Source organism: Dipodomys ordii, unplaced genomic scaffold (genome assembly GCF_000151885.1).
Source record: "Dipodomys ordii isolate 6190 unplaced genomic scaffold, Dord_2.0 Scaffold35, whole genome shotgun sequence".
In the NCBI taxonomy this organism is placed as follows: Eukaryota; Metazoa; Chordata; class Mammalia; order Rodentia; family Heteromyidae; genus Dipodomys; species Dipodomys ordii.
Window position 1 is genome coordinate 12,837,723 of NW_012267251.1, and position 25,418 is coordinate 12,863,140.

The following is a 25,418-nucleotide window of genomic DNA, read 5'->3' on the forward strand; positions in this document are numbered from 1 at the left end:
AATTAAGTCCGAGACAGCTATAATAATAATTTATAATAATATTCACATTTTATGGCTAGAGTTATTATTAATTTTCATCATTATCTTCTCCTTCCCTTTCATCTTTCTGAGGTCAAGGAACGATTACTGGGTAGAGGCATGGATGGTGGGATCCAAAGGGAAATAAAGAAAGACTGTAGAGAAAATGAGGAGAAGGAGAGAGGGTCCCTCAGAGGCTTTATGGTATGGGGAAGAGGAGGAGAGGATATAGAATAGCCAGACGATTAGGGCACAGCTTTCCTAAGATTGTGTGTGTGTGTGTGTGTGTGTGTGTGTGTGTGTGTGTGTGTGTGTATGAGAGCTTGAACTCAGGGCTTCATGCTCTTGCTTTACTTTCTCATTTAAGGCTGGCACTCTACCACTTGAGCCATATCTTTACTTCTGGCTTTTTTCTGGTTAATTGGAGATAAGACTCATGATTTTTCTGTTCAGGATGGCTTGGAACCAAGATCCTCTGAATTTAGCCTCCTCGGTAGTGAAGATTACAGGCATGAGCCACCAGCACCTGGCAAGATTGTTTTTTTTTTTCTTAAAGAGTTCTGTTGAGATAGAATTCACACATCATAAAATTTTCCCTTTAAAATGCACAGCTTAATATTGTTTAATATTTTCATGGATTTATACAATCATGGTTTTCAAATTTAGAGTCATTGTTTCTCTCCCCTCCTCCCCTCACCCCCCGAAAAAAATCCACATGCCCAGCCACACTTGCGCTTCCCCTGCTCCCTAGGACTCTAGCTCTAGACACCCACCAATCCACTTTCTGTCTGGGAGTTTTCCTGTTGTGTACATTGCACGGTGGAACCCTCTAATTTTGTGGTCCTTTGTGGCTGCTCTTTTCACATAGTGTGCTGTGTTTTGAAGTTTATCCATATTCTAGCATACATTAGGAAGTTCCTAAAAGTTTTACCTCAAAGCCAAGAAGGTAAAGGAAGACGTTAACAGTCCCATGCATAATCAAGTGTCCCAGTACTAACTGCCCCCCTGCCTCACTGGGTGAAAGGTGCGTCCTGAGTTACTGGCTCTGTTCTTGGGCACTGTGGATTTTGATTTCATCATGGGGAAGGAACCCAGAGCATGTGAAATGGGAGGTTTCTGAGTGTAGCCTTGGGTGTCTCTTACAAAGAAATGGAGAACAAAACAGATTGCAGCTGCTTTCTTATGGCTTTGATTGAGATTTAATGGCAAGGGACAAATAAGAGTCTCTTGGTATTCTGTCCATATGTTTCTCTTACCTCTTAAAAGTCACAATTCCCAACCCCATTTTTACAGTGTAAAAGGACCACTCTCCTCTAATGGTTATTTGTCACTACTTATGTCTAATTTTGTACATTAAGGCTGTAGCTTTGGGACCGAGAGAGCAGAAAGCAGTACCCCTGGGCTAAAGGCAGTTTTGAGGAGGAGGGGCTTAGCAGCTAGGTTGAAAAAGACAAGACTTTGTATTTTTTATTGGTCTCAGGAAGTGTCTATCACCTTTGCTCTGCAACTGAAATGCAATGTACCTCCCTTAGGGTAGCTCTCCTGAGAATTACAGAAACAGCAGGGTATCTGTTCTGGCAAGCTGACCCTGGAGACAGAAAATATTTACAGACTAAATTGTATGTACAGCTCCATTTTCTGTCCTGGTGCCCACCAACATTACCTCATGGCCACTAGATGCTAGTCTAGGGCCACAGGTAAAGAAATTGAACTTCATGAAAAATAGAAGCAGCGATTCTTCTGACTAATATATATGCCTTAGGCAAAGCCAACTACAGATGGCAGGGAGAATATATTCCCTCTATGCGTGAGGCCTTCGTTCTTCCCTTCAAATTTCAGTGCTGATTTAGCTTGATTTATAGGGAAAGGAAACCGTCTCCAGCTAGGAGAGATGATCCCACAAGTCACAGCCCCTTGAAGGCCATGCACGGTGGAGGGCAGGGCCACAGCTGGAGGAAGAGCTGGAGGGAAGAGCTCAGATGAGGTGTGGGTGAGAAGTGCATGTGTCAATACTGATCACTTCCTCTCACCCCCAGCCTGCTGCAGCATTAATACTTCCTATCGTCTGGACGGAGATTGCCAGAGTCTCCCACCAAATTCATGTTTAGAAGCAGATTCACTTCAAAATGTAACAACCACCATAGCAAATGGCTATTTGTAGAGGGCCTTATTTCCTGAAATGAAACGATGCAACGTTGCCACTCTAAAAAGGTCAGACATTGTTTATTAACAGTGTTCAAAGAATCTCATTAAATCTAGCAGCTGGGGAGTCATAGCAACTAATACAAAATATTTGAAATGACAAGTAAGGCAGCGAAGACAGCCCTGAGACTTGAAGACGGCACAGGTCTCCTTTGGCAGGTGCTCTGAACACTGAAACTTGGGGACCCAGTGCCTCTGTGAACCCTTGGCAAACAAATTAGTGATCCTGGGTAAGGCAAATAGGATTCTGAAAAAAATAAAATAAAAGAAGCGGGATGACTAGACTTTTCTCTATGAATCTGGACCTGCTCCAGTGTGTACTAGGAATATAAATTTTGCATGCTGCATTCTAGAGGCCCTAAACTGAACAATATTAGATAAAGCAAAATTAATTTTTGTAATCCTCTGTGATCATATTCAAGCCCAATATTCCCAGCTTGGCACACAGAATAGGGTTGGCTTGCCCAGTTTCCTATTAAAATGATTTTCTCAATCACTGATGGAGTTCTGACTGTACAAATGGCATTTGGAGTAGTGCATGTGACCTGCCCCGAGCCCCTTAGTCACTTAGAGTCTCAAGGAGGAGGACATCAAGAAAAGAAAAATAATTTTACCATAAAAGTTAGAGAAAGCTGGATACCAGTGGCTCACGCCTGTAAGCTCAGGTGGCTGAGATCTGTTGAGGTTCGAAGCTAGGCTGTGTGGACAAATCTGAGAGACTTTCATCTTCAATTGACCAGCCAAAAGCAGAAAGTGGAGCTGTGATTCAAGTGGTAAAGCTCCAGGCTTGAGCAGCTAAGGGACTACAGCAAGACTCTGAGTTCAAGTCCCCAGTAATGGTATGTGTGTGTGTGTGTGTGTGTGTGTGTGTGTGCACACACACACACACACGCACATACACACACACACAAAAACATACTCACACATACTATGTTAGAGAGACACCCAGAAGAGTGAAACCATTCAGCCTGGGATGGTTTTGAGCTCTTCTGGTAGCACAAGAAGCAAGGACAACATGGAAGTGACAGTAAGTAGAACTTAGCATGGTTTTTCAGTCTGTTTTCTATTTCCTTCATCCTCAAATGATGGGTAAAAGGGAGACAGCTCCACAAGATGAGATGGTTGGTTGGAAGCTGAGCCAACAGGCTACTGGGACTTGGGCAAAGATGCTTGATTATTGGGTAATTAGGTCACAACTAGAGCAGGAGGCCAGCTGAGCCTTATTTCCTGCACAATCTGCTAGAATCCAGAAACCAACAAGTGTATAAGGGAGGCGGGGCTTGGGGCAGCACTGAGGTTTTGAACTCATGGTCTCTACCTTGCTAGGCAAGTGCTCTACCACTTGAGCCAAGCCTCCAGTCTTAGTTGCTTTAGTTATTTTTCAGGTAAGATCTTGTGCTTTTTCTCTGGGCAGGCCTCTGATTGTGAGCCTCTGATCTCTGCCTCCCAAGTAGCTGCGATTACAAATGTAAATCACAATGCTTGGCTCTCAGGAAATCAGTTCTGACATCACCAGTTGGTGGGTGGTGTGGTTCTTTCTGGATCTTTCCATGGATTTAGGCTGTTCTTCTAGTTCTGGAGATGTCAGCAACCATGCATGGGCTTCATTTTCTTGGGGAAATCCAACAAACTCTGGGCTCTATTCTTTAGCTGTTAGTAATCTCACACCTGCCCAATACTGCCATGGTTTGGTCCAGGAAAATTCAAGACATTGTTTTCAAAGCTGCCATGGACTGAATTCGTGGTGTGCCAGACACTGCCCCGCGCGCCTTGTGCTTCTGCTCAATCCTTCCAACAACTTGGAGGGGGCAGATTCTACCATTCTCCATTCCCCACACAATTAATCTAAGAAGAAACTGAGGACAGGATGGAACTGGGCATCTTGGGGAAGGAAAGAGTCAGGATTCCAGATGTGCCTAAGGGAGAGCCTGCCCTTCCCAGGCAGGCCACGTCAAAGTGTGTGTGGAAGCTGTGGCGTCCACCACCTTTCCTGCCTTCCAGAGAGTCTCAGGCTCTGCTCTGCCTCCTTCCCCAGCCTTCCCCCTCATCTGCCAACCCCCAGGACAACTGGAAGGAAGAAAGCTCACAAGAAGAGGCTTTGGGCACACAGTGTCCTGGACCCAGGTACAGGTGACCTTTCCAATTCAGCACCTTTATAAATCTTACCTAATGAAGTTAAGGGGGAAAAGGAATTAATGAATAAATGAAGGTTAAATCACTCCTTGCAGAAAATTGATGCTGACAGTGAGGGCCAAGAAGAGAGCTTGGAAACCAAGGGACTGACTTGTACAAGGAGCTTTAAAAATGCCCTTCCCCACACGGGAGACAGTTTTATAAGGCTTGTCAATTCTGACACGGGGAATGGAGGCTTTGGGCAGTCTGTGGCAGATAGCCTGAAGGAAACAGAGTGCAAGAGGCCTACTCGATCGTGGATAATTATTTGAATGGTTATTTTCCTTAGCTGGGTATGGTGCATGTATTTGTGTGCATGCACACACATACACACACACATACACACACACACACACATACACACACACACAGTATAGAGTCTAACTCCTGTGTTTGATCATGGTCCAGGCTGTGTGGGTTTGCTCGGCTCGTTTCTGGCTTCCTGGGGACCTCTGCAGCATGTCTTCTTGTCATCACACACACATTAGCCTCCTCTGTCTCCTTGTCAGCTCTGTGACTGTCACCACCCTAACTGCCCACTGCTCCTGGGTTGCACGCCTCAGCGCCATGGCTGGTAACGAATGCGCACTCAGGTCAAGAAGGATGGAGAAAAGCAGACATGGCTGCTGACCATGGCAGAGCAGCCAGGCCAGCAGCAGATGCTGCCAGTAGAGATTGAGGGGAAATAGATGAACAGGAGGAGGTGCCTGGTGAAAGTTAAGGGGCAGTTCTGAGATGAAAGGGGTCAGTCACATACCCTCTGGTAAGACAGGCTGCCAGCTGGGTGTTGGTGGCTGACGCCCGGAATCCCAGCTACTCAGGAGGCTGAGATCCGATGGCCATGGTTCAAAGCCAGCCCGGGCAAGAACATCTGTGAGACTTATCTCCAATTAACCACTAGAAAACCGGAAGTGGTGCTGTAACTCAAAGTGGTAAAGCTTAAGCCTTGAGCCAAAGGGCTCAGGGACAGAGCCCAGGATGTGAGTTCAAGCCCCACGACCCACAAAAACCAAAACCCCAAACAGGCTGCGATTTCCTGAGTCGTGATGGAGCAGGTTACATGCTAGCCTCACAGAGCTGAGACCCCCACAGATTTGGGGCTCTTGTCACAACCACAGACAGGTTCACACCGCAACCCAGCCCGCCCATCCTGCAGTGTGCTGAAATCCACAAGACAGGGCAGGAGCCCTGGCCTGCTGAGACGAATAGAGCTGGGGGTTGGGCTGAGAAGGATCTGGAGCTGAGTTGACCAGATAAACTAGTAAATAAAAGGTCACAATGATTTTTTTTCCCTCTGTGCCTCGGGAGAGGGAGCGAGAGAGTAGAGGATGTTGCTGACGGCGGTAGCTGACAACTGGCAAATGAGCCTGCCTCCACCGTTATCTGTCTCCCTGCCTTATTCTTGTCTCATAAGACAGAGGCTCAAAATAGATGCAACTGGCAGATGACTTCAGGATAAAAAGTGAGCAACATGTTGGTTGTAGGGGGTTTGGTGGCAGGGAAAAGAGGAAGCTCTCAAATGAAGCGGAGATTTGCAGGGCAGGGTGAGGAGGGGGGGGATGGCAAGCAAGCCTAGGTTCGGCTGCAGCTGTGACTGTTGCTCTGTCTGAGGAATTGGCTGCTTCATTTTCTCAGTACACGGTAGTGCTGTCCCCACTTGATGGGAGAGAAAAACCGAGGCTTAGAGAGGATTAGGCCAGAGGGAAGAGGGGCAGAGCCAAGACCCAGATACAGCTTTAACTTCCTCCAAGGATGAATGCTTTGCACTTTGCTTGAGTGGCTCCTGGTTGTGCATTCTCTTTCCTTCTGTCGAACCTGCAACAAGTGTTTATGGAGCACCTACTGAGGGCCAGATGCTTTGTTTTCTCTTGGGCAAAATCTCAGCCACCCATCAATACGGTTAAAATGAGGGAATGAATGACGAGGGTTTGTTGTTGTCTGTTGGATGCTCTACCCATGAACCCTAGGACTGGTAGCGATCTACCCTGCTCATAGTTACGGGAAAGACTGTTAGAGGAAGGGAGAGAGTTCACCAAGTGGGATTAAAAGAAAGCTTGGTAATGTATTCAGGGAATATTCCCTCAAACTTGCTATCAATTCCTTGTGGAATTTTCACAGCATGCAGGTCAGAAAACTTCCCAGAAAGAAAGGATCCCAACTCAGGAAGAAAGGAACTGCAGAATCCCACAGCCTCTGCTACATAGAACATAGGAGAAAGCAATCATGGCCCTGCCCTGGTTATGGTACAGCGAAACCCACAAGCAAGCCCTGTGGACAGGCAGGCATCTAGGTAACATCATCAAGAAAAGAGAGGCCAGTTTTGGGCAGGGTTGCCACTGGGACCCGTTGAGATCATGCTAGCCCATTCCCCTCCTGCGGGAAGTCTTCCCTGATCAAGTCTGGGTGGTGCTCTCTTGTATTCCTAGCTCTCCGCAAGGGACCCTGCTCACTTGTTTCCTTTGTGTAGGGCAAATGCCATGCCATCAGCAGTAGATCCTCAGTGATTGCTGGATGAACCAGCCATCGGTGACTGAGTGGCTTTAGGGCGGAGTTCCCATCTCTGTCCCTTGCCAGTCTTCCCATGACTCCACTCTTATCTCAGCCTTCCTCACTCTCCTCCTCATCAAACACGGCGCGAAGGACAGAGGTTGAACCTAGACTATTTGCTTGAGTAACCCAGCCAGTCTTTTCCACCTGGGAGAAATTCTAAACCCTTACCTGTTTGCAGAGACGAGATGTGGGAATAACCAGGAGGGATGGGTGAGGAAGGTTATTTGTGGCAGATGGCAAAGGCTCAGGGAAATGAACAAGGTAAAATTTCCAACTATGAAGTGGAGACTAGGGCTGAGATGACGAGCCTCTGAGCTGGGCTATGAAAGGACCAGCTGGAAAGCAGAAGGAGCCAAGGGGGGGAGGAGGAACCCCCACCCCCACGGGTGCCCGCGACAATGCTGAGTGACTCACACTCCCACGGCCCTTCAGGAACGTGCGCTGTCACAGGCAGCAAAGCCAAGCCCGATGCACATGGCTAAAGCTGGCACATGCAACCACGTCTGGCCAAGGAGGTCAGAAGCTGCAATATAACAGCTGCAATATAAGCAGCTATAACCCAGAAGTCACTTTTCACCTCTTACGGACACTATATTCTTGGGACCTAGGTAGATGAAAGTCCTGAGAAGGTCTGTCCAAGCCTAATGTCATTGGTATGAGAAACCTGCCCTGCTTTCCCATCCTCATGGTCCCCAAGGTCCTGGCCATTGATGGGGAAGTGATCTAGTTCCCTCTACCCCCAGCCCTGCCCTGTGCCCTGGGGACATCAACTGGTATTGTTTCTCACAACTTGCCGGGCTTCCTCTCTCCTCCCTCTCCCCTTTATTGAGGCCTGTGTTTCTTGCGACACCTCTGAAACTCCATCTTCCCATCACAGGCCCTGTGCCCATCACCAGCAGATGGAAATAACTTTGCACGACAGCTCCTCTGATGTTGCCATCTTTTGCGTTGATCAAAACAACAAAACGAATCAGGCTCTCGGTGTCTGATTGAAGCCTAATTGGAAATCTAAAGTGGCACTAAATGTTATGGTCTAAATAAAACACATTCAATTACTGACTTCAACCTAGGGAGCACAAAGGAGAAGCCGGGAGGGGGCTATGAAACAGGCTGCGGGGTTTTGGGGGTGGTGTCACATCATTGTCTGCATGCAAGACCGTGAGCCTCTCCTGAGCCTACAAACCCCACGTCTGGCTTGCAGTTAGCTGATCCTGGCTTGGCTGGTTCCTTGATAGAATGGCCATAGGAGGCTGAGCTGAATCTTGAGCGGGTAGCTGGCCTCCTTGCAAGAGGTTTCCTCTGCCAGGCAGGCCCCGCTGTGGATGAGGTAGAGGATGCACAAGGGGAACCATGGTATCACGTTCTGGGGTCCCTAAACTTGCTGGATGGGGAGGGAAGAAGGACCGATGCTTTGCAGACCTGCCCGTCACAGGACGGTCTGGCCTTCCTCATTTGTGTATCAAATCAGGCGGGAAGTCCTGACTTTCCAGGTTGCTCTAAGGAGGAGAAAGGATTCGGGGATGATTCAGGAGAAATGGCAGCAGCAGTAACCAACCTCCTCAGGACAAAGGGCTTTTTCTCCCTCCACTCAGAATCATTTTCTCAAATTGTCCAGGTAGAGCCTTGGGGAAGCACTGCCTTTCTTTTATTGGTTTTTTAAAAACAAACAGTACCCAACTTAAGAACCTTCTGGAGTGGCAGGTGAGGGCTCCTGCAGGTCAGTCTTTTTTTTTAATTTGGAAAGTGCTAGGAGCAGAGGAGGGAAGGTGGCTGGCCAGCAGGGGGCGCTATCCCAGAGAATAAGGAGGTGTGAACTGGGGTGTGTGGGGGCCCAGCCCTGCTGCCTCACTGTTCCCCAGCTCCGGTGCTCTGGGCAATTACTTAGCCAGATTGAATTTCAGTTTTCTTATCTCAAGAAAAGCTCAGGAAAATAATACTTATTAGCTGAGGTCATGTTTGTAAACTAAAGTAAGAAAAACATGACATAAACACTAGCTTTCAACACGTCTGGAATAAAGTGGAACAGAGCGGCCAGGCAGAGGTACCATTTGCTTTTGGTAGGTGTAGGTTATACAGAACATGACCTGCAGAGCTCTCAGCCTGCTGACAAGGCACGGGGGGGGGAGGGGTGGGCACAACCATAAAAATAGAATTATCACCACTAACGTTTGTTACCTGTGCCAGGTACCTCTTAGAGTGCCTTTTATGCATTAATCCACTAAATATCACCCTGAACCAGATGGCAAGATTATGCCCATTTACAAATAGAGGTATGGAAGCACAGAGAGATGAAGCAATGTGCCCAACGTCTCCCAGCAATAAGTTGGTAGAGCGGAGATTGAACTAAGCCAACATTCCTCAGGCTGTCAGGAAACTGTGTAGTCAATGCTTGTCTTTCTGCCTCTTCACACCAGCTTGGGTACACCTTTCCTTCTCCAGAGTCATTTCCCCTGAGATCGTCACCAAAAAAAAAAAAAAAAAAAAATCGCTAGCTCTGGATTCCTGTGTCAAGGGATAGACAGAGTCCTCAGACTGAGAGACTCTAGGTATAGAGGAAAGAAGGGAGTGGGGGCTGGCCTCTTTCCGGTGGGTTTGAGTCTCAGCAGTCCTAGAGCACAGTACCTTCTCTTCTAATTTATCTGTACTTCATTCCTTCCCTGCAGAATAGGATCTCCCTGAGGGCAAGGATTCTATTTACTTATCTCTTCACAAACACACACTTAATAGTGCACTAAAAGGAGCAGAAAGAAATAATAATTTTTTTAAAAAAAAGGTGCCCATCTCCAGGGCAGATCTATTTATAAGATCTTTGCTGGAACATTCCTTAGAAAGACAGTCCTGTCCATATCTGCATATGCAAATGACTTGTCAGTGGACAGATCCATGCATTATGGATGGTAGACACTTAACAGTCTGCTGAATGAATGAGTCTATGTATGCAAATAATATGCAAATCTCTTCATGCATAATTTGACCCATGGGAACATCTTCAGAGAATCTCTTGGGCCTGGGTTGTTTTTCGTTTTTTTATTTTTAATTTTGAGTTTTAAAACACAACCAGTGTTTTCTCTTGCTTGTTTGAAGTCAAGCCTTTGTTGGGAAAAGAATACTGGCTGAGCCAGATTACCTAGGCAAACAAGTCTTCTATTTAGCCTTTAGTTCAGTTTCCTACTATTTAATATAGACTGGGGGAGGGGTATGGGCACCAGTAGTTCATGCCCATAATCCTAGCTACTTAGGAGATCTGAGAATCATAGTTCAAGCCAGCTCAGGCAAGAAAGTCCATGAGATTCTTGTGTGTGTGTGTGTGTGTGTGTGTGCTGTTTCTAGGGCTTGAACTCAGGGCCTGGGCACTGAACTTTTGTGCTCAAAGGCTAGTACTCTATTACTACTTAGAGCCACAATGCCATTTCTGGCTTTTTGGTAGTTAATTGGAGATAAGAGTCTCATAGTTTTTTCTGCCTGGGCTAGCTTTGAACCTTGATCCTCAGATCCAGCCTCTGGAGTAGCTAGGGCTACAGGCATGAGCCATGGATGCTTGGCATCATGAGATTCTTATCTCTGATTAACCAGTAAAAACTGGAAGTGGAGCTATGGCTCAAGAGGTAGAGCACCACCCTTAGGGAAAAAAAACTAAGGGACAGCACCCAGGTCCTAGTTCAAGCCCTAGTGCTTGCATGCATGCATGCACGAATGTGTGCATGTATACACACACATACACACACACACACACACATACACATACACAAGCTGGGAGGGGAGGTCTCTTAGAATCAAGGGAAGTCATTTCTCATCCTTCTGTCCCAAAAACTTCATTCTGTGTAGTCAGAATATCAATTGTCAGCAGTCCCTACCTAGAGAGAGAAATCAAATCCCTTGCTGAGGATTAAAGTAAGTCAATAGCCTGGCCATTAGAGAAATGAAGGGTTTGGACATCAATTGGTCCATCTTGGGCATTGTGTTCCACCATTTCTTTCTAAACCAAAGGATTTTAAAATACAAGTCTAGAGTTCTTGCTTTACATATAGCAAGCCAAGCATCAGATTAATAGGGTGGGTTTGCATTTCTTTCCCCTCTTGTGAAAATATTGATTAAAAATGCTCTAGAGAGAATATTAAAAGCCAGAGAATCAGCTCTATATCAGTCCCTGGGTATCCTAATACTGGAAATGGGGAAACGAAAGAAGGAAAATCAACCCTTTGGTAGAGATGGCCTCTGTTCCCTGTACCTGGAGGCCAGTTTCCATCCTTTATTTAGGAAACACTGATGTGAACTGAGCTCCCGGGCCATGCCGGGGGCCTAGGTCCTTAACCAGAAACATGTGTGCATCAAAAGCCTGGCTTGAAAGTGACACATTCTAAACCCAAAGTGCAGCACAATTCTCTTATCCTCACTTGACTAATCCACAGACCCTGTAATTCTCCCCCAAGTCCCCGAGGCTCCACGCCTCGTCCATTCTCTCTTATGGTCCCACCCCCCCCCTCCAGCTTGGCCAAGGCCCCCAGCCCCAGCAGAAGGGGGTTGCTGTTATGGAGACTCTGCCTGCCTTATAAAAACACACTCTGGCATGCTCTACCTGAACCCTGGGGAGCCTTGTCGCCTGGGCTAAACAAATAGGCACAATCAAAATAATAGCTGGAGGTGTCAAAATACATGAGCTGAGGACATCTGGAAGTGTGGTTGCCATATATACACATACATTTTTTTTCTTCCCTTCCCCAAGGTCTCCAGGTGACTCAGGGGCCAGGAGTTCAGTAGCTTTGGCTAGAAGAAACAGACTCACTACCCCAGGCAAATGGCAATAGTGCCCTTCCTTCAACAGGATTCTTACTTGTGGTCCTAGAACCAGCTTAGGAACTGACAAGACAGGGCCTACCCCAAACCAAGAATCCAACATGAGTTTCCTGGCAAGGCTGCTGTCATGATGTATTGGAGGTTGATCTGACCTGACCTGACCTTCCCTTCCTCTCCTGACACACTCAAGTGTGTTCACCGATACACACAAGTGGGTCTCACCAGTGTCAAGAAGAAATGGTCCCATACTCTTGCAAAGCTATTTTCTTCTGTTCTTGATAACTCCAGGTCAAAGTTCCCCTTGCTTGTCTTGCACTAGTTAGGATAGGGATGGTGACAAGGTCCGTTTTCTAGAAGCTGTGGGCATAAGAGACCATGGCCCTGGGTGGTGACAGGGCAGGATGCCCTTAAGTGGGCGGAGACAACACTGCCACCAGTCGTCTGCCTGGGGGAGTAATTGAAAACGCAGTTTGCCATTGATATTTCCAGTAGCAAGACCTTGTTCCTGATAGATTCTCCCAAGGGTTTCCTCTTTCAAGGCTCATTGGACATTGGCTATGTGTCTTATTTGGGACATCTACAACCTTCAGCCAGCCAGCAGCACCCTGTAAAGCTACTGGTGCAGCCCCCATGTATTTGGGATGTCAGAGTTGACCATGTGTCTGCCATGGGCTGCTAGGCTCCAAAAGCCTGTCTTGAGGTCACCATGCTATAAGAAAAGCCAAGACACATTAGACATACCTATCTTAAGGCATTCTGGTCCAAAAACCTGCTTCCTGTTCTCAGGGAAAACCAGGAAGAAGCATCTAGATGATTCCAGCTCTTTGCTATTCTAGTGACCCCTGGACCCTGACTCCTGATAGGCTTCAGACTTGGCAGTGCGGATAAGCTTTTGTAAGGTCCACCCCAGAAAGTCGGGCAGACTCCTCCTTCCTCTTGGTTAAGTCTCTGCCCAGTAACTGCATCACCTAGGAGCCAGTCACCTCCCCCTCCTCTGGGGTCACAGCCTGGGCAGCCCCAGAGGGGCGTCTCCCATAGGACCCTGGGAGAGTCCAAGGCCCGAAGGTCACATCCTCATCCGTTGTGGCTACACCTTTCCCCCACCCGGCCACACCTTCTCCCCACCTTTGGCCTAGATAAGTGCTGGCTTGGGGGTGGCTCACCCCTTTTCAGCCATGTGCGTCTCCACCATGCATGGTGGGCAGGCAATTTGGGAATAAAATAAAACTTCTGTTCCTGCCTGAATACTGCCCTGGTGTTCTCATTCATCGGCTACCTACTTTAATTCTCCTTACACCCTTACTGTACCTGGCTTCTACAGCCAGGGAGCATGGTAAGAAACAGTTGTTTTAGCGCCATACACTTGGGGTGGTTTGTCATAAAGAATACCCACTGTAGCAACCCCTGGTACATACAAGGGCACTTAGAACTGGGACCAGAGTCTTTACTGTCTGGACTAGGTAGGCCTGTCTTTGTCATTGAGACCTTATGGTGTACCTGGAGAGACCCCAAATGAGAACTCTTGAGAGAGCTCCTTCCTGGCCAGGCATCTGGCCATGTGGTGGGATGGGGTGCAGAGGGCTTGGGGCATGACCAGTGCTCTGAGTCCCCTTCATTTTCTCCACAGATGCCTGCTTTTGGGTCTCCAGGGCCTCACTTATGGGCCGAGGCTGCCTCTGTGTGTACCAATGGGACAAAGACTGTTTAGTCTGCTGGGCACATTCCTGGACTTTTAAAATAAATAGCAGATTATGAGCAACTCAGCCCAAAGAGGCCATTTGGCCAGAGTACAGTCTTCTGAGGTGTCTGGTTGGAGGGCGGGGGAGGGTGAGGAGGAGAGCCAGAATGGTATGTTGGAGGCCATAGCTAGCTGGAAAATGGGGATGTTATCCAGGGTGTGGCTTATGGTACATAAGCTTTTAGACCCTTCTGAGATTCCCCAGGAAGTTCTACCACTGATACTACTAATGGCAGCAGAAACAATCACTACCACTTACTGAAAGTGCTATGTGTTTGCTATGGCAGGAGGTAATTTATTCTCTCAGTTCTCACAGTGGTGGCATTGCTGGGCCATTACATGGGCGAGGTAACTGAGGATTAGAGAAGTTGCATACCTTTTGCAAAAGCCCTCTACCCAGTAGGTGGCTGTGGCACGCACACACACAGGCTCCTGGTCTTAACCACAGCGCTAGCTTGCCTTTCCAGGTCTCTGTCGTCACTCCCAGAACGCACACCCATCATCAGCCCCTCTGCTACTCCCAAGGCTGTTTCCAGCTTGCATGGAGCCATTCTCCACCGTGACTCCCCTTTTCCATTTCACCCTTCACTGGATCATTTTATGCCTCTATTCCCTCTGCTAATTCAATCTAATTAAAGTATAACATAGAATAATTGCTTCCATTCCTATGCTCTTCTTTCCCCACCCACCCCAAGTAGAGAGCTGTATTCCCTTTCTGGGAGTGGCCAGTCTGACAAGCTGGGTGGAAACTGGGCCTATCTAGTTTCTTTTCATCTCATTGCTTGGTTTCTCCCTTGGCTCACAGCCTGATTTCCCCTGGATTGGAGGTCTGACTTCCATTAGACACTGAGGGTATGCGTGCCACTGCTATTCATGCCCATAACATCTGTTGACTACTCACTGTAATGAAGCTAGGAAGGCCTTCTAGGGAAGAGCTAGGAGTATTCTCAGAAGAGGACCCCAAGCAATTACCAGCAGGATTGGGGAATCAGTGCCCAAATTTCCTCCTGGGACTGGCCAGCCTTAGATCATCTATTAACAGTACATTAACATTGACTTGTTAGGCAGTGGCACTAACAACCCCACTTTTCTAACTAGTCCTACTTCTTAATTACATTAAGTTAATTGACAGAGAACATGAAGACAGAGAGAAGGAAGGAAGGGGTAACAAGGAAAGAGAGAAAGAGAAGGTATGAATGCTTCATTGTATTAATCTAGATTTGTGGGTAGATGAAAATCTTGAGCAGCAGAATAGGAGAAGGAGAACAGTGATTGGTTCCACTCTCACATGGTCCCAAGAACATAACAGGTGTTATGCTTTGGGGATGGTGTGGGAGAACTGGAGCTAAGTGTTCTGGACTTGGTAGAAGAAGGGATGGGATTAGGAGGCCCAAAGATGTAGTACAAAGCAAAGCGATGGGAATTTCCAACCCCATGATACCTTAGAAGGTCGGAGTCTTTTAGAGAATTCCAAAGTCTAATAATGCTGCCTGCTGTGATTTTGGCTATGGCTGGAGTGTGCCCCAAGGGCTCCTGGGTTGGAAGGTGGGATGGATGGAACCTTCCATAGTACCTACGGGGGACATAATTAGATCACTGCAGGTTCTGCCGCTGGAAGGAATAATAGTTATCATGGCATCCTGCTTAGTTCTTACAGGAGAGTTGTTATGCAGAGCAAGCCTGGCCTCTTGCTGGCAGAGAATCCAAGTCCCTGAGAAGTTAAGGGCTCAGGCCTCCCAGGATTCGAACACAGATTCCCCCTGGTTCAGGTAGCTCTGGCTGAGGCCTACATCTTGGGTCACATACCATTTATTTTGATCCTAATTGTCAATCATAATCTCTATACCTCTGAGTAATAAAACCACGAGGATCGATCTAGGCTCTTAATGGCAAGTATCTATGCAGCTAATGAGCTACGTACTGTGGGAGCTGAGTCTCACTCTGGTCTTATGAGAGGCCGCCTGACTTTGTGTGGGACACCTTGAGGTCAAGGGACTTGTCTGAAACCCCTCAGAGATGTAAGAAATATTAAAACGGACCTCCATCAGGTATTGGCACTCCAGAGACAATCTGGAGTCGAATGAACAAAGGCGGAAACCGAAGCTGTGGTAGTCAGTCATGCTACTCGCTATTGTAACAGTTGGATTCGAACCCAGGTCAAATGACTTCATTTTTTTTAACTGCCATATATTAAACTGCATCCCTTAAGAGGTCTAAGCTGTCTGTGCCTGGTGGATGCAGACAGATGGACCTGCTGAGCTGCTCTTGGCCCTCATCCTAGGACTCAGCCCCTGGTGAAGTCACCTGATTACCTGTTTCAGTACAATTTATGGCACTCCAGGTGACAGGCTGCAGAGCTCCACCGCAAATCCTCCTTAGATTTGGCTTCCTGATTGTAGCTCCAACTGGTGGGGAGAGCTTGGCTTCTAATATCTCACTTGCTCAGAGACAGCCTCATGGCATGAAACCCAAATACTTCCTGTATGCCTGGCCACTACCCAAACGGGTACAGACTGTCACAAAAATAGCGCACCTGACCCAGAAGATGAGGATAAAGGAGAAGGTATTCATAAACAAGCTATGTGCACACTTGGTGTGGCCAGGGACTGTGCTCTTTGAGGTAGATATGGATGAAAGAGTTCATCGTGTGCCTTGAAGTCTATTCCCTCACCCAGCCCCTCTTGTCTAGCCACATTTTGGATACATTGTCAAAGGGCAATTCACTTGGGGGAAAAGTGATATTCATAGTCAAAATGTATATTGTAACACCTTCTTAGTGCCCCTTAAGTCCCATTGACCAATGGGAATGCTATTTCCTGTTTTTTTTTTACACTTCATTGGGTCTCAGAGAACTGAGAGAGGGGGAGAGGGAGGGAGAGAGAGGGAAAAGAAGGCAGAGGGAGAAGAAGAGGGAGGGAGGGTAAGAGAGAGAGAGTGCGAGAAGAGAGGGAGAGAGAGAAGAGAGAGAGAGAAAGAGAGAGAAAGGACACTCTTAGCAAGAGTTCCTGGCCTGTTCCTTAGCTCTACAGAGTCTCTTGAAAAATATCACATAGCATGTGACATCCAGTCCTTCCGACCATTCTTTTATCCACTGCTACACATCTACACATCCACCTTCCTCTCTGCAAACATTCCTGTAGAAGTATTTGGAATGCTGTTCTCCAAACATGAGTATGATGTTACAGAGTGGGGTTTGGTGACTTATGCCTGTTTTCTGAATGTCATTTTTGAATTTCTATGGCGAGCATCTATCATTTTTTATTTTATATTTTTAAGAACTTTTAGCTGGGTGCTGGTGGCGCACACTTGTAATCCTAGCTACGGGAAGCTGAGATCTGAGGATTGTGGTTTGAATGGGGCAGGAAAATATATAAGATGCTTATCTCCAATTAACTACCAACAAGCCAGAAGTGGGGCTAAGGCTCAAGTAGTAGAGCACTATCCTTGAGCACAAAAGCTCAGGGACAGCATCCAGGCCCTGAGTTCAAGCTTAAAGACTGGCATCAACAAAAGAAGTTTTTTTCCCCTTTCTTAGTAGCCACAAAGAACAGGAGGGACTTTGAGACCCACCATAGAATTGAATCTGATACTACAGATGTATCTACCTCCATGTTCCTCACCCTCATGAGTGCAATCAACTTAAGGGTAGCTATCAAGTTCCATTTATTCTGATAGTAGTTTGTTCCCAATAAGTATGTGTCTTGTAATTTGTTTTAGGTCTGTCAAATGTTTTATTGGGAGAATGGGTCAGGGTTTATTTCCAAGACCATCTTATGGACTCTAAGCAAGGCAGACCCTTCTCCAGTTGCACCAAGATCCCATCTGGACCTGTTTATGCCTCAACTGTAGGGACCATAAGAAGAAGGTTAAAAAAATTAGGTGAGTTCAAGAGGATCTGGATGTTATTTGCATGCAATTAGCATACAATTTGTGTCATCTGTTCCCAAGAAGTAATTTTCAAGTTACAACTGCATCACTGCTTGTCTTCATACTGTCATGTGCCATTCACCTCTTGTTTCCTCCTTCAGTTCATTTCTTATCTCCTGATTTAGAGTCCTTACTTTTGCAAAGAAAAGAGGTAAAGAGAACTCTGGGAAAGGGGAAACTGACTTAAAGACACTGGAATCCTTGCAGAATATTCCGAGAATGGCATACGAGCCACGAGACACATTGTGAAAGCTACTGGGCCTCCAGCTCCAGGATCTTTCTCAATATGCAAAGTTATTAGGACAGACTCATCATCATTTTTATCCATCTTTGACCTTTATCCTACTTCCCCTATTCAGAAAAATGATGAACAACAGGGTTATACATGGTTGGCTGCTGAGCAACTGTGGACCCAATGTCCAAGTGGATGGAAGAAAACAGTTTTTGTTAAGGTCTGTACTTGGTTTCCTGGATCTCCAGGCATCTGGTAAACCTCTTGGCTTCTCTACTTCTTTCCCTTCACCAGGACCTTTCCTGCACTGTCTTTCTCTCTGCTGTCACACATTCACAGCAAATATAATCTGAGAGAATAACACACCCTCCCTACAGCTGAGAGAGTAGGGGGACTTGCTCAGTTGCTTCCCAGCAGAGAGTAGAAGTCTTTTTTTGCAAGGCATAATTTCAGCTTCCCAAGTCTGACCAGCTTCTACCCTGCACCAGTCTCAGACTCAGGCCAAGATTTTATCTCCTTCCAGGGCTCTATCTTGGGTCTGTCTCTCCAAGGAGCTGGCCCAGCCTGGAGGCCTGGATTATTTACACCTCTTTGGCTCCCTTGAGCAGCAGACTCTGTGTGCTTGAGAGCAGTAAATCTACCTCCTAATCACACCAAGCTGCTCCATGCAGTCTGGCTTGTTCTTGCGGGGCTGTTCATCACTCTGTGAGACAGAGGCTGTGGCCTAGAGAGAAGCCTCCGGGAAGTGGCTGGCCCCTGGTTGCTTCACTCCGGCTCCCTGCAAAAGCATGCAGAGGCTGAGCCTCTCTCTGGACCTCGGTGCAGCAAGTGCAGAGGTTTCTCTTATGACGGAACAGGTTCTGAGCAGAGGTTTTCCCGGAGTTTGGAAAGGAGGGATGGGTGTTAGCACTTACCTGTCTCTCAGACATGACATACAGGTAGCGTTGATCAATGGAAAAGGCCATGTCCCGGAGGATGGGGCTCCCATCTTTGAGCACGGAAACCATCTCGTACTGGACCCCACCATGGGGGGGACCGTCAGCTCGAATCTGCAAGAGAAAACGAGGATATCCTCAGCATCTACATCCAGCCTTCCTCCTGAGCTATTTTTATCCTCCTGGAAGGGTTGTCTTAGCAGACAAATGCTACCCCACCCCCACTACTCTGAGGACAGAAGTGTTGCTTATTTCAAACATTCTAGTCTCCATCAAGCAAGCAGTCTGAATGTGCTGGGTCTTGGATTTCTGGTGGTGGGTTTATTTGTGTCTGTATATATTCTCCTAGGCATAATTCTGACTATCCCCATGTGGTTATTCTGGTGCGAATCTACATATATATTTACAGCACCGTGTGATGTGTGTGTATGCAAGCAACTGTGTGTTTATGTGCACTAACGTGGTTAGAGGGCAAAGACAGCATCTATATACAGCTTGCTGGCCTCAGGCAGATACTGGGAAATGGCAGATAATTGTGAAAAACATCAAAAAGCTGGTCATTAGGAGACAAATTTCCTGACCTCAGGAAACTCTTTCTGGCCCTGGAAGTAGGCTTTGCTGTCTATAATTTTTCCTAGTGGGCTGTGGTGACCTAGGAATTCAGCCCATCTTGGGACAATACATCAGAAAGGACTTGGATATCATTTAGTTCAAGGCTTCTCAGTCAGGGCTGCCTATTTGAATGCAGGGAGTTTTAAACAATAGGAATACCAGGGCTAGATCCATTCACCAGCATCTCCATGGATGGGGCTTGGGTGTCTTCATTGGTTTGAAAGCTCCCTAGGTAGACTTAATGAACAGCCAATGTTGAGTAGCAATGTTGTAATCCAGTTTTCTCTGATCACTGTACCATTAGAGTCACTGGGCCTAACTCCAGAATGTGATACAAATTCTAGGTGATAACGATGCTGCTGGGGATAGGAGTTGAGAAAGACTACTAATCTAGCCTGCCTTCTGTATACACAATGCTGAAACTCTAAAGAGAGAGATCTCTAAGAGGTTACCAAAAGTTGGTGGTGAGGAATTCTTGGTGGGAACGTGTTCCATCCCCAGCTTCTTTTCCCAACAGAGCAGCTGATCATTCATCAGCGTTCACCATCCCAGCTTGTTTTCTCTTTCCACTGTGTATCTACAGGCCCTCCTGTAGGTCCAGCCCACCTCTTCCAGGAAGTCTTCCTAGCCTCACTCTAATGGCTAATTAATTATACTTGCACTAATGCCTTTTTCCCTAGCAGACAATTTGTCCTAGGATTATAATCAATTGATTTGCTCATTGTATATGTACTAGCCAACATGTATCGACTACCTACTTGAATTGTTCTCTAATTGCTTGAGATGTGTGAAAGTCTTTCAGCATTTTGAAGGTGGGGATGTGTGTGTGTGTGTGTGTGTGTTTTTCCTGTAACTCTCAGAGGACCTGTATGAGGCTCTGATGGAGGAAAGGGCATGGCTGAGAAATGACCATGTAAAGGCTACAAACTGCGAACCAGCTGATAGAGTATCTTAAACGCTTTAATGCTAAATCAAAATGAGGTCAAAAGATACTTCCTCTGGAAGATTCGAAGAAGGAGCCTTCTCCTTCATACTCTGTCCATTCTCTCTTGCACTGACCACCTCTTCTCTCTACTCATTTCTTTTCACCTCATTAAGAACTCCTGAGGACAAGCAACCATGACTCCCCCAGTCACAGGCCAAGCTTGGTGCCCAGTAACAATACCACACATGTAAGAATGGAGGAAGGGAAACTTTTTCAGGTCTTCCTGGCTCAGTGGGGAGGCCCCACAGAATTATTTATTGCCGAGTTGGGAGGAGGTGGTTAGGACCAGGATTACTATTTCTCCACCCTCTTGAGAAAACAGGCATCCTTGAGGGGCTCAGGAGAGGGTGCGTGTGGTCTGTACCTATTGAGGTGGTCTAGATTGAGAGTCGCCCTTGTGATAAGCTTACCACGAGCCCAAGTAGAAAGTTTTGGCCCTGGAGATCGCAGTGGCAGAGAACCTCATGCCTCGATTCCAGGAGAGGGAACAGTGGGCCAGAATCCATAGTTGGGAATATTGCGTTTCCCTTACTGTTTGGGAAGGTGACCTGGGGAAGTAGCTTGAAGTGAGTAGGGAACGTGATTGGAAACAGACCATGTTCTCCCCTCAGCCCATTTCTACGCTTGGTGCCTCCTCTGGTGTTGGACTGACTCTTCCTCGCACTGAACTCCACCCTGTGTTTTTCCTAACTCAAATGAGGGCCTCCTGCATGGAAGGCGGTTGTCTTGACAACCATCACCAATGCTCCTCCTCTCCAGGGTGGTGGTGGGGGGGTGGATTTTATTTAATTCTCCTACTTGGTCTCAGCAATGACATTATTGGGCAGAGACATCCACTCTCCACCCCTGGAATCTTTCTGACTGTGAGATTTAAGCAGAAGAAAGAGCAATGTCTCTATCTAGGAAATTCTCCTAAATGGCAATAGTTCCCATTAACCTTCAAAAAATAGCATTCTCCCTTGGATGGACAGGCACAAATTTCCAAAAGGAAATTTTAGTCACAAAAGTTCTTGCGTTATTTAATTTATTTTTTTCTCAGTCGTGGGGCTTGAACTCTGGGCCTGGGCACTGGCCCTCAGCTCTTCAGCTAAAGGCGAGCGCTCTACCACGTGAGCCACAGCACCACTTCTGGTTTTCTGGAGGTTTATTGAAGATAAGAGTCTCATGGACTTTCCTGCCTGGGCTGGCTTTGAACCACAATCCTCAGATCTCAATCTCCTGAGTAACTAGGATTATAGGCATGAGCCACCAGCGCCCAGCTATTTTAAAAGACAAAAAAAAAAAGAAAATGTGATGGTCATTACTTGTTGGGTTGGCCTCAGTTTTCTGTCTCCACCACATGGGAGGTGCTAGCTTTATCTCTTGCCTGAGTCTGAATATCTCTGTTTCCTCCTTCATCCTTTTACCTGAGCACAGCTCATCTCAGGTAGATTTAAGTCTCCTCAAGGCAGTGGCTGTGGGCTCGGGAACTTCTGAACTGGCCTCTTCCCTCAGGCCTGGCCCAGGACCTCCCGCCTCAGGAGGCCCGTTTGCCTTCTGCCAGTGGAGAAACTACCTGTCCGTGAGCCTAGGCACTGGCCTGGCTCCCCAGTATGGTCTGGAGAGTCAGGAGGAAAAACAAATGTTCCAGGTCTGGCTTACGCTCTGTGGGCCCTGGGACCAGACAGTACCTGTGGCCAGATGAGAGCTGGAATCGAACCAGAGACAACTTATCGTCACACACTCTGCTGCCTTCAGTTAGGACCAATCATACCCATTAACTTTTTACTGAATCAGAGGCCTAATCAGAGGCCTTAAAAACTCCGTCTGTAGCTATAATCTTTTAATAAACCAGGAAAAGCTGAAATCAAATCTACATAACTCTCAAACGTCAGCACTAAAACTAAACCATAACAAATGATGTTGTTGGCCCCAAACATGAACTGAACTGAGTCCATTTAGTAGGAATTCCTGCAAAGAAGGGCAGTATCTCAAAAGAAGTCAGTACCTTCTTACACATACCTCTAGCTCATATTAGCTGCTACAAGCTTGGATAACCAACATAACCAATCCTTTAAGACCCCAGTGAAAAATCGGAGAGAAATGGAGATAAGGGCCCGAAGGCCAGGGGTCAAGGAGAATAAAGTGAGGGAGGAACTAGCAGGCAGAAGGTCAGTAGCAAGTGATATCTCTTCCCTGGATATCATTTTCTCCCTCTGGGCCACACACCAGTGTGAGCCGAGGGTCTATCTGGTGGAGAAGAGAAGAATCTTGGACTTTCTTCTTGTCTGGCTTGGCACACATTGAGGGGAGTTACCTCTCTAAGTCTCAGTGAAATTTCCTCTTTGAATAACAGGAAGAAGCAAATCTACTCAGTGCTCAGTGGAAGGGGATCCTGTGATCACTCCCAGCACTGTAAGACTTTGAGTCCATCAGGAGTGAAACTGGGACTAACATTAACACTGACCAGTGAGGTCCAGAGGAAAGCAAATTTAGTTGATGGAGAAAATACCTCAGGCACAACTAAGGGAGATATGAGATTCAACATTGTCCTCCATCCTTGCATGACAGATTGGCTACGAAGGAGAGCTGACAGGAAGTCCCAAAACAAAGGTGGGATTGATTGGGGGTAGGGGGGAGCTTAAGCTCAAGGCTTCGTGCTTTTCCTGAACTTTTTCACTTAGGGTTGATGCTCTACCATTTGAGTCACAGCTCTATTTCTGACTTTTTACTGGTTAATTGGAGAAGAGAATTTCATAGATTTGCCTGCCCAGGTTCTCTTTGAACTGTGATCTTTAGATCTCAGCCTCCTGAGTAGCTAGGATTACAGGCATGAGACACCAGCACCTGGCCAAAAGTGGGATTTTGAAAAGCTAACCAATTAGATCTCTATTCTGTGGTGTCCCACGAAGTGACGGGTCTCTTCAGTGTTTGTGATTCCATCACCAGGGGCAAGTTCCAATGCCACAAGGACAAGACTAAATTGAATAGGCCACAGATCCAATCCTAATGACAGCATTAGCAGACCAGACCACACTGTGAAGATCTCAATATGCAGACAGCAGAGATGATCAGAGAAAGGACAGAAGAAGGAGGGGACAGGGCCATGGGGAAGGAGGTCACCTAAGCATGTTTTTGTAGCTGGGCTCTTCCTCTCCTAGCATGGTTTGATCTCAGTGGACATGCAAAAAGAAACTACCAGGAACATTTTGTTTGGACAAAGATCAGAAGATAGGTCACATAAGTATAGTCTGCTACAGATGAGGTAACAGTCTACTGAGGCCTGCAAAGACAGAATTGTGCCTACACTATTGTGTAAGGAGATTAACATAAGCTCTAAGAATTCCTGCTTATAAAGACACTGGACTACACAATGGGCAACCACAATGGACTGGAATCTCCTTTGGGAGAAGGACAAAACCTTTTGCTTCATAGTTAGACATGGTCCTGCTAGAAGGCAAGGGATCTACTTGACAAATTTTGAAAGGATAATTGTTCTCCTAATGGATTTATTAATAGTTACGACTTACATAGCTTTTCCAATGTGCCGGGTACTGTTGGAACTGCGCAACATAAATGAACTCATTTAACCTTTACAAGTATCCCTGATGTTAACGCTACTCTTATTCCCATTTTACCTGAGACCAGAAGAGTTAGGCAATTGTTCCAAGATCACACAGCTGAAGAGTGGCAGAATGGGGAAATCACACAGAGTCCATTTTTTCCCATTCCCCTCTCTTTAGAGGGGAATGGGACATGTGCAGCTAAGCCAAATAACTGGGTGCCCTAGAAACTCAACTTCCCTCCTTTTTACTCTTCCTCATTCAGACTCCTACTATCAGAATTGAACCATCACCATGTGCTGGGGCTCCCACACATGATCCTCGTTACACAGGAGTCTGAGATACAAAGATCACAGTTCAAAGCCAGCCGAGGCAAGAAAAAAGCTGGAAGCAGAGTTATGGTTCAAGTGGTAGAGTGACAGCTGTGAGTGAAAAAGGTAAAGGACAGTGCCCAGGCCTTGAGTTCAAGGCCCAGTATTCACACACACACACACACACACACACACACACACACACACACCGTATCTGGGGGCCTGAACTCAGTTTAACAGGGATGGCTTTGGGGGAACAGGAGTGTGTTAGGCAACTCCACAGAGAGATTTAATATCCATGTCTCCAGATGGGAAGGGTCCTTTGGAAGGAAGGCATGATAACCCTAATATCTCTTTCCCTAAATCACAGCTCTATGTCAGTCTAGAAATTAACGACAGACTCTTCACATTGAGCATCCAATTCAAATCAGCATATCCAATTAATTCCCCTACCTGCAGGCCTCTCTATTTCTTTTTTTCTTGTGCATCAATTCCTTTTCTACTTAGTCCTAAATTATGGAGCCTTTGCTTGGAATCTGACACTCTAACATTACTTTATTAGTATCAGTAGAGTGGTCATAATAGTACTTCCCACTCCCTCTCCTCCCCCTCCCTCCCCTTTTTTTTTTTGCAAGAGTTGCCGCTGATGAGTAGCAGAATTGAGCATCTCTTTGGGCTTCTCAGGAGGAAAGAGATCGGCTGGGCAGGTGCCACCCCGTTGAGGGAGCCAGGTGTGGGAATCCAGTGTGGAAGGCGGGATCGAATCTCAGCTTTCTCATTAACTGGCTGTGTGACTTCAGGCAAATCACTTCACTCGCTTGGATAATAGTTTCTGTAGATGTCAACTAAGGGTGGTAACTCCCGTCTTTCCCAGCTCAACGGGGATACTGTGACAGTGAAATGAGTTATTAGCTCTGAGTTTCAGTGCTGCCCCGTATTTATTTATTAGGAGCCTTCCATGAGGTAGGCGGGCCTTGTGGAGCTGAAGACACTGTGATAAATGATGGATCTGGCCAGGGAGCTCAGGATGGGGAAAGGGACCATCCCACTGACTTCATGAAAACGTGGAAGACCCCTGGGAGAGGAGGTTTGCATGGGGGTGGGGTAGGATGGTCTGAAAGGCACCAAAGGAAGGCTTCCTGGAGGAGGTAGGGTAGAAGCAGTGGAGCAAAGGTGGAAACTGAATTCTTTAGAAACACAGATACAAATGTACGGTGTGTGTGTGTGTGTGTGTGTGTGTGTGTGTGTGTTCTTTTTACGGTTGAGCTCAGGTTTCCTGGAAGCTTGGTCTCTGACCTGAGCCTTTTGGGGGAGGCTTTGACAGACTGACCGAGGCTCGGCGCCTTTGGTGATGAGACCTGTTTAAATTATTCTTCACTTCGGAAGAGGCCTTGATCACG

General features: G+C 46.8%; 1 protein-coding gene across 1 annotated transcript in view; it reads right to left on the minus strand.

Moving 5' to 3' along the window:
- Plxna2 (plexin A2) overlaps nucleotides 1–25,418 on the minus strand; it is a 189,581-nt gene that overhangs the window by 94,675 nt on the left and 69,488 nt on the right. The window contains exon 3 of the mRNA XM_013017499.1: nucleotides 18,548–18,682. Coding sequence (XP_012872953.1) covers nucleotides 18,548–18,682 — 135 coding nt within the window. The remainder of the gene's footprint in view (nucleotides 1–18,547; nucleotides 18,683–25,418) is intronic.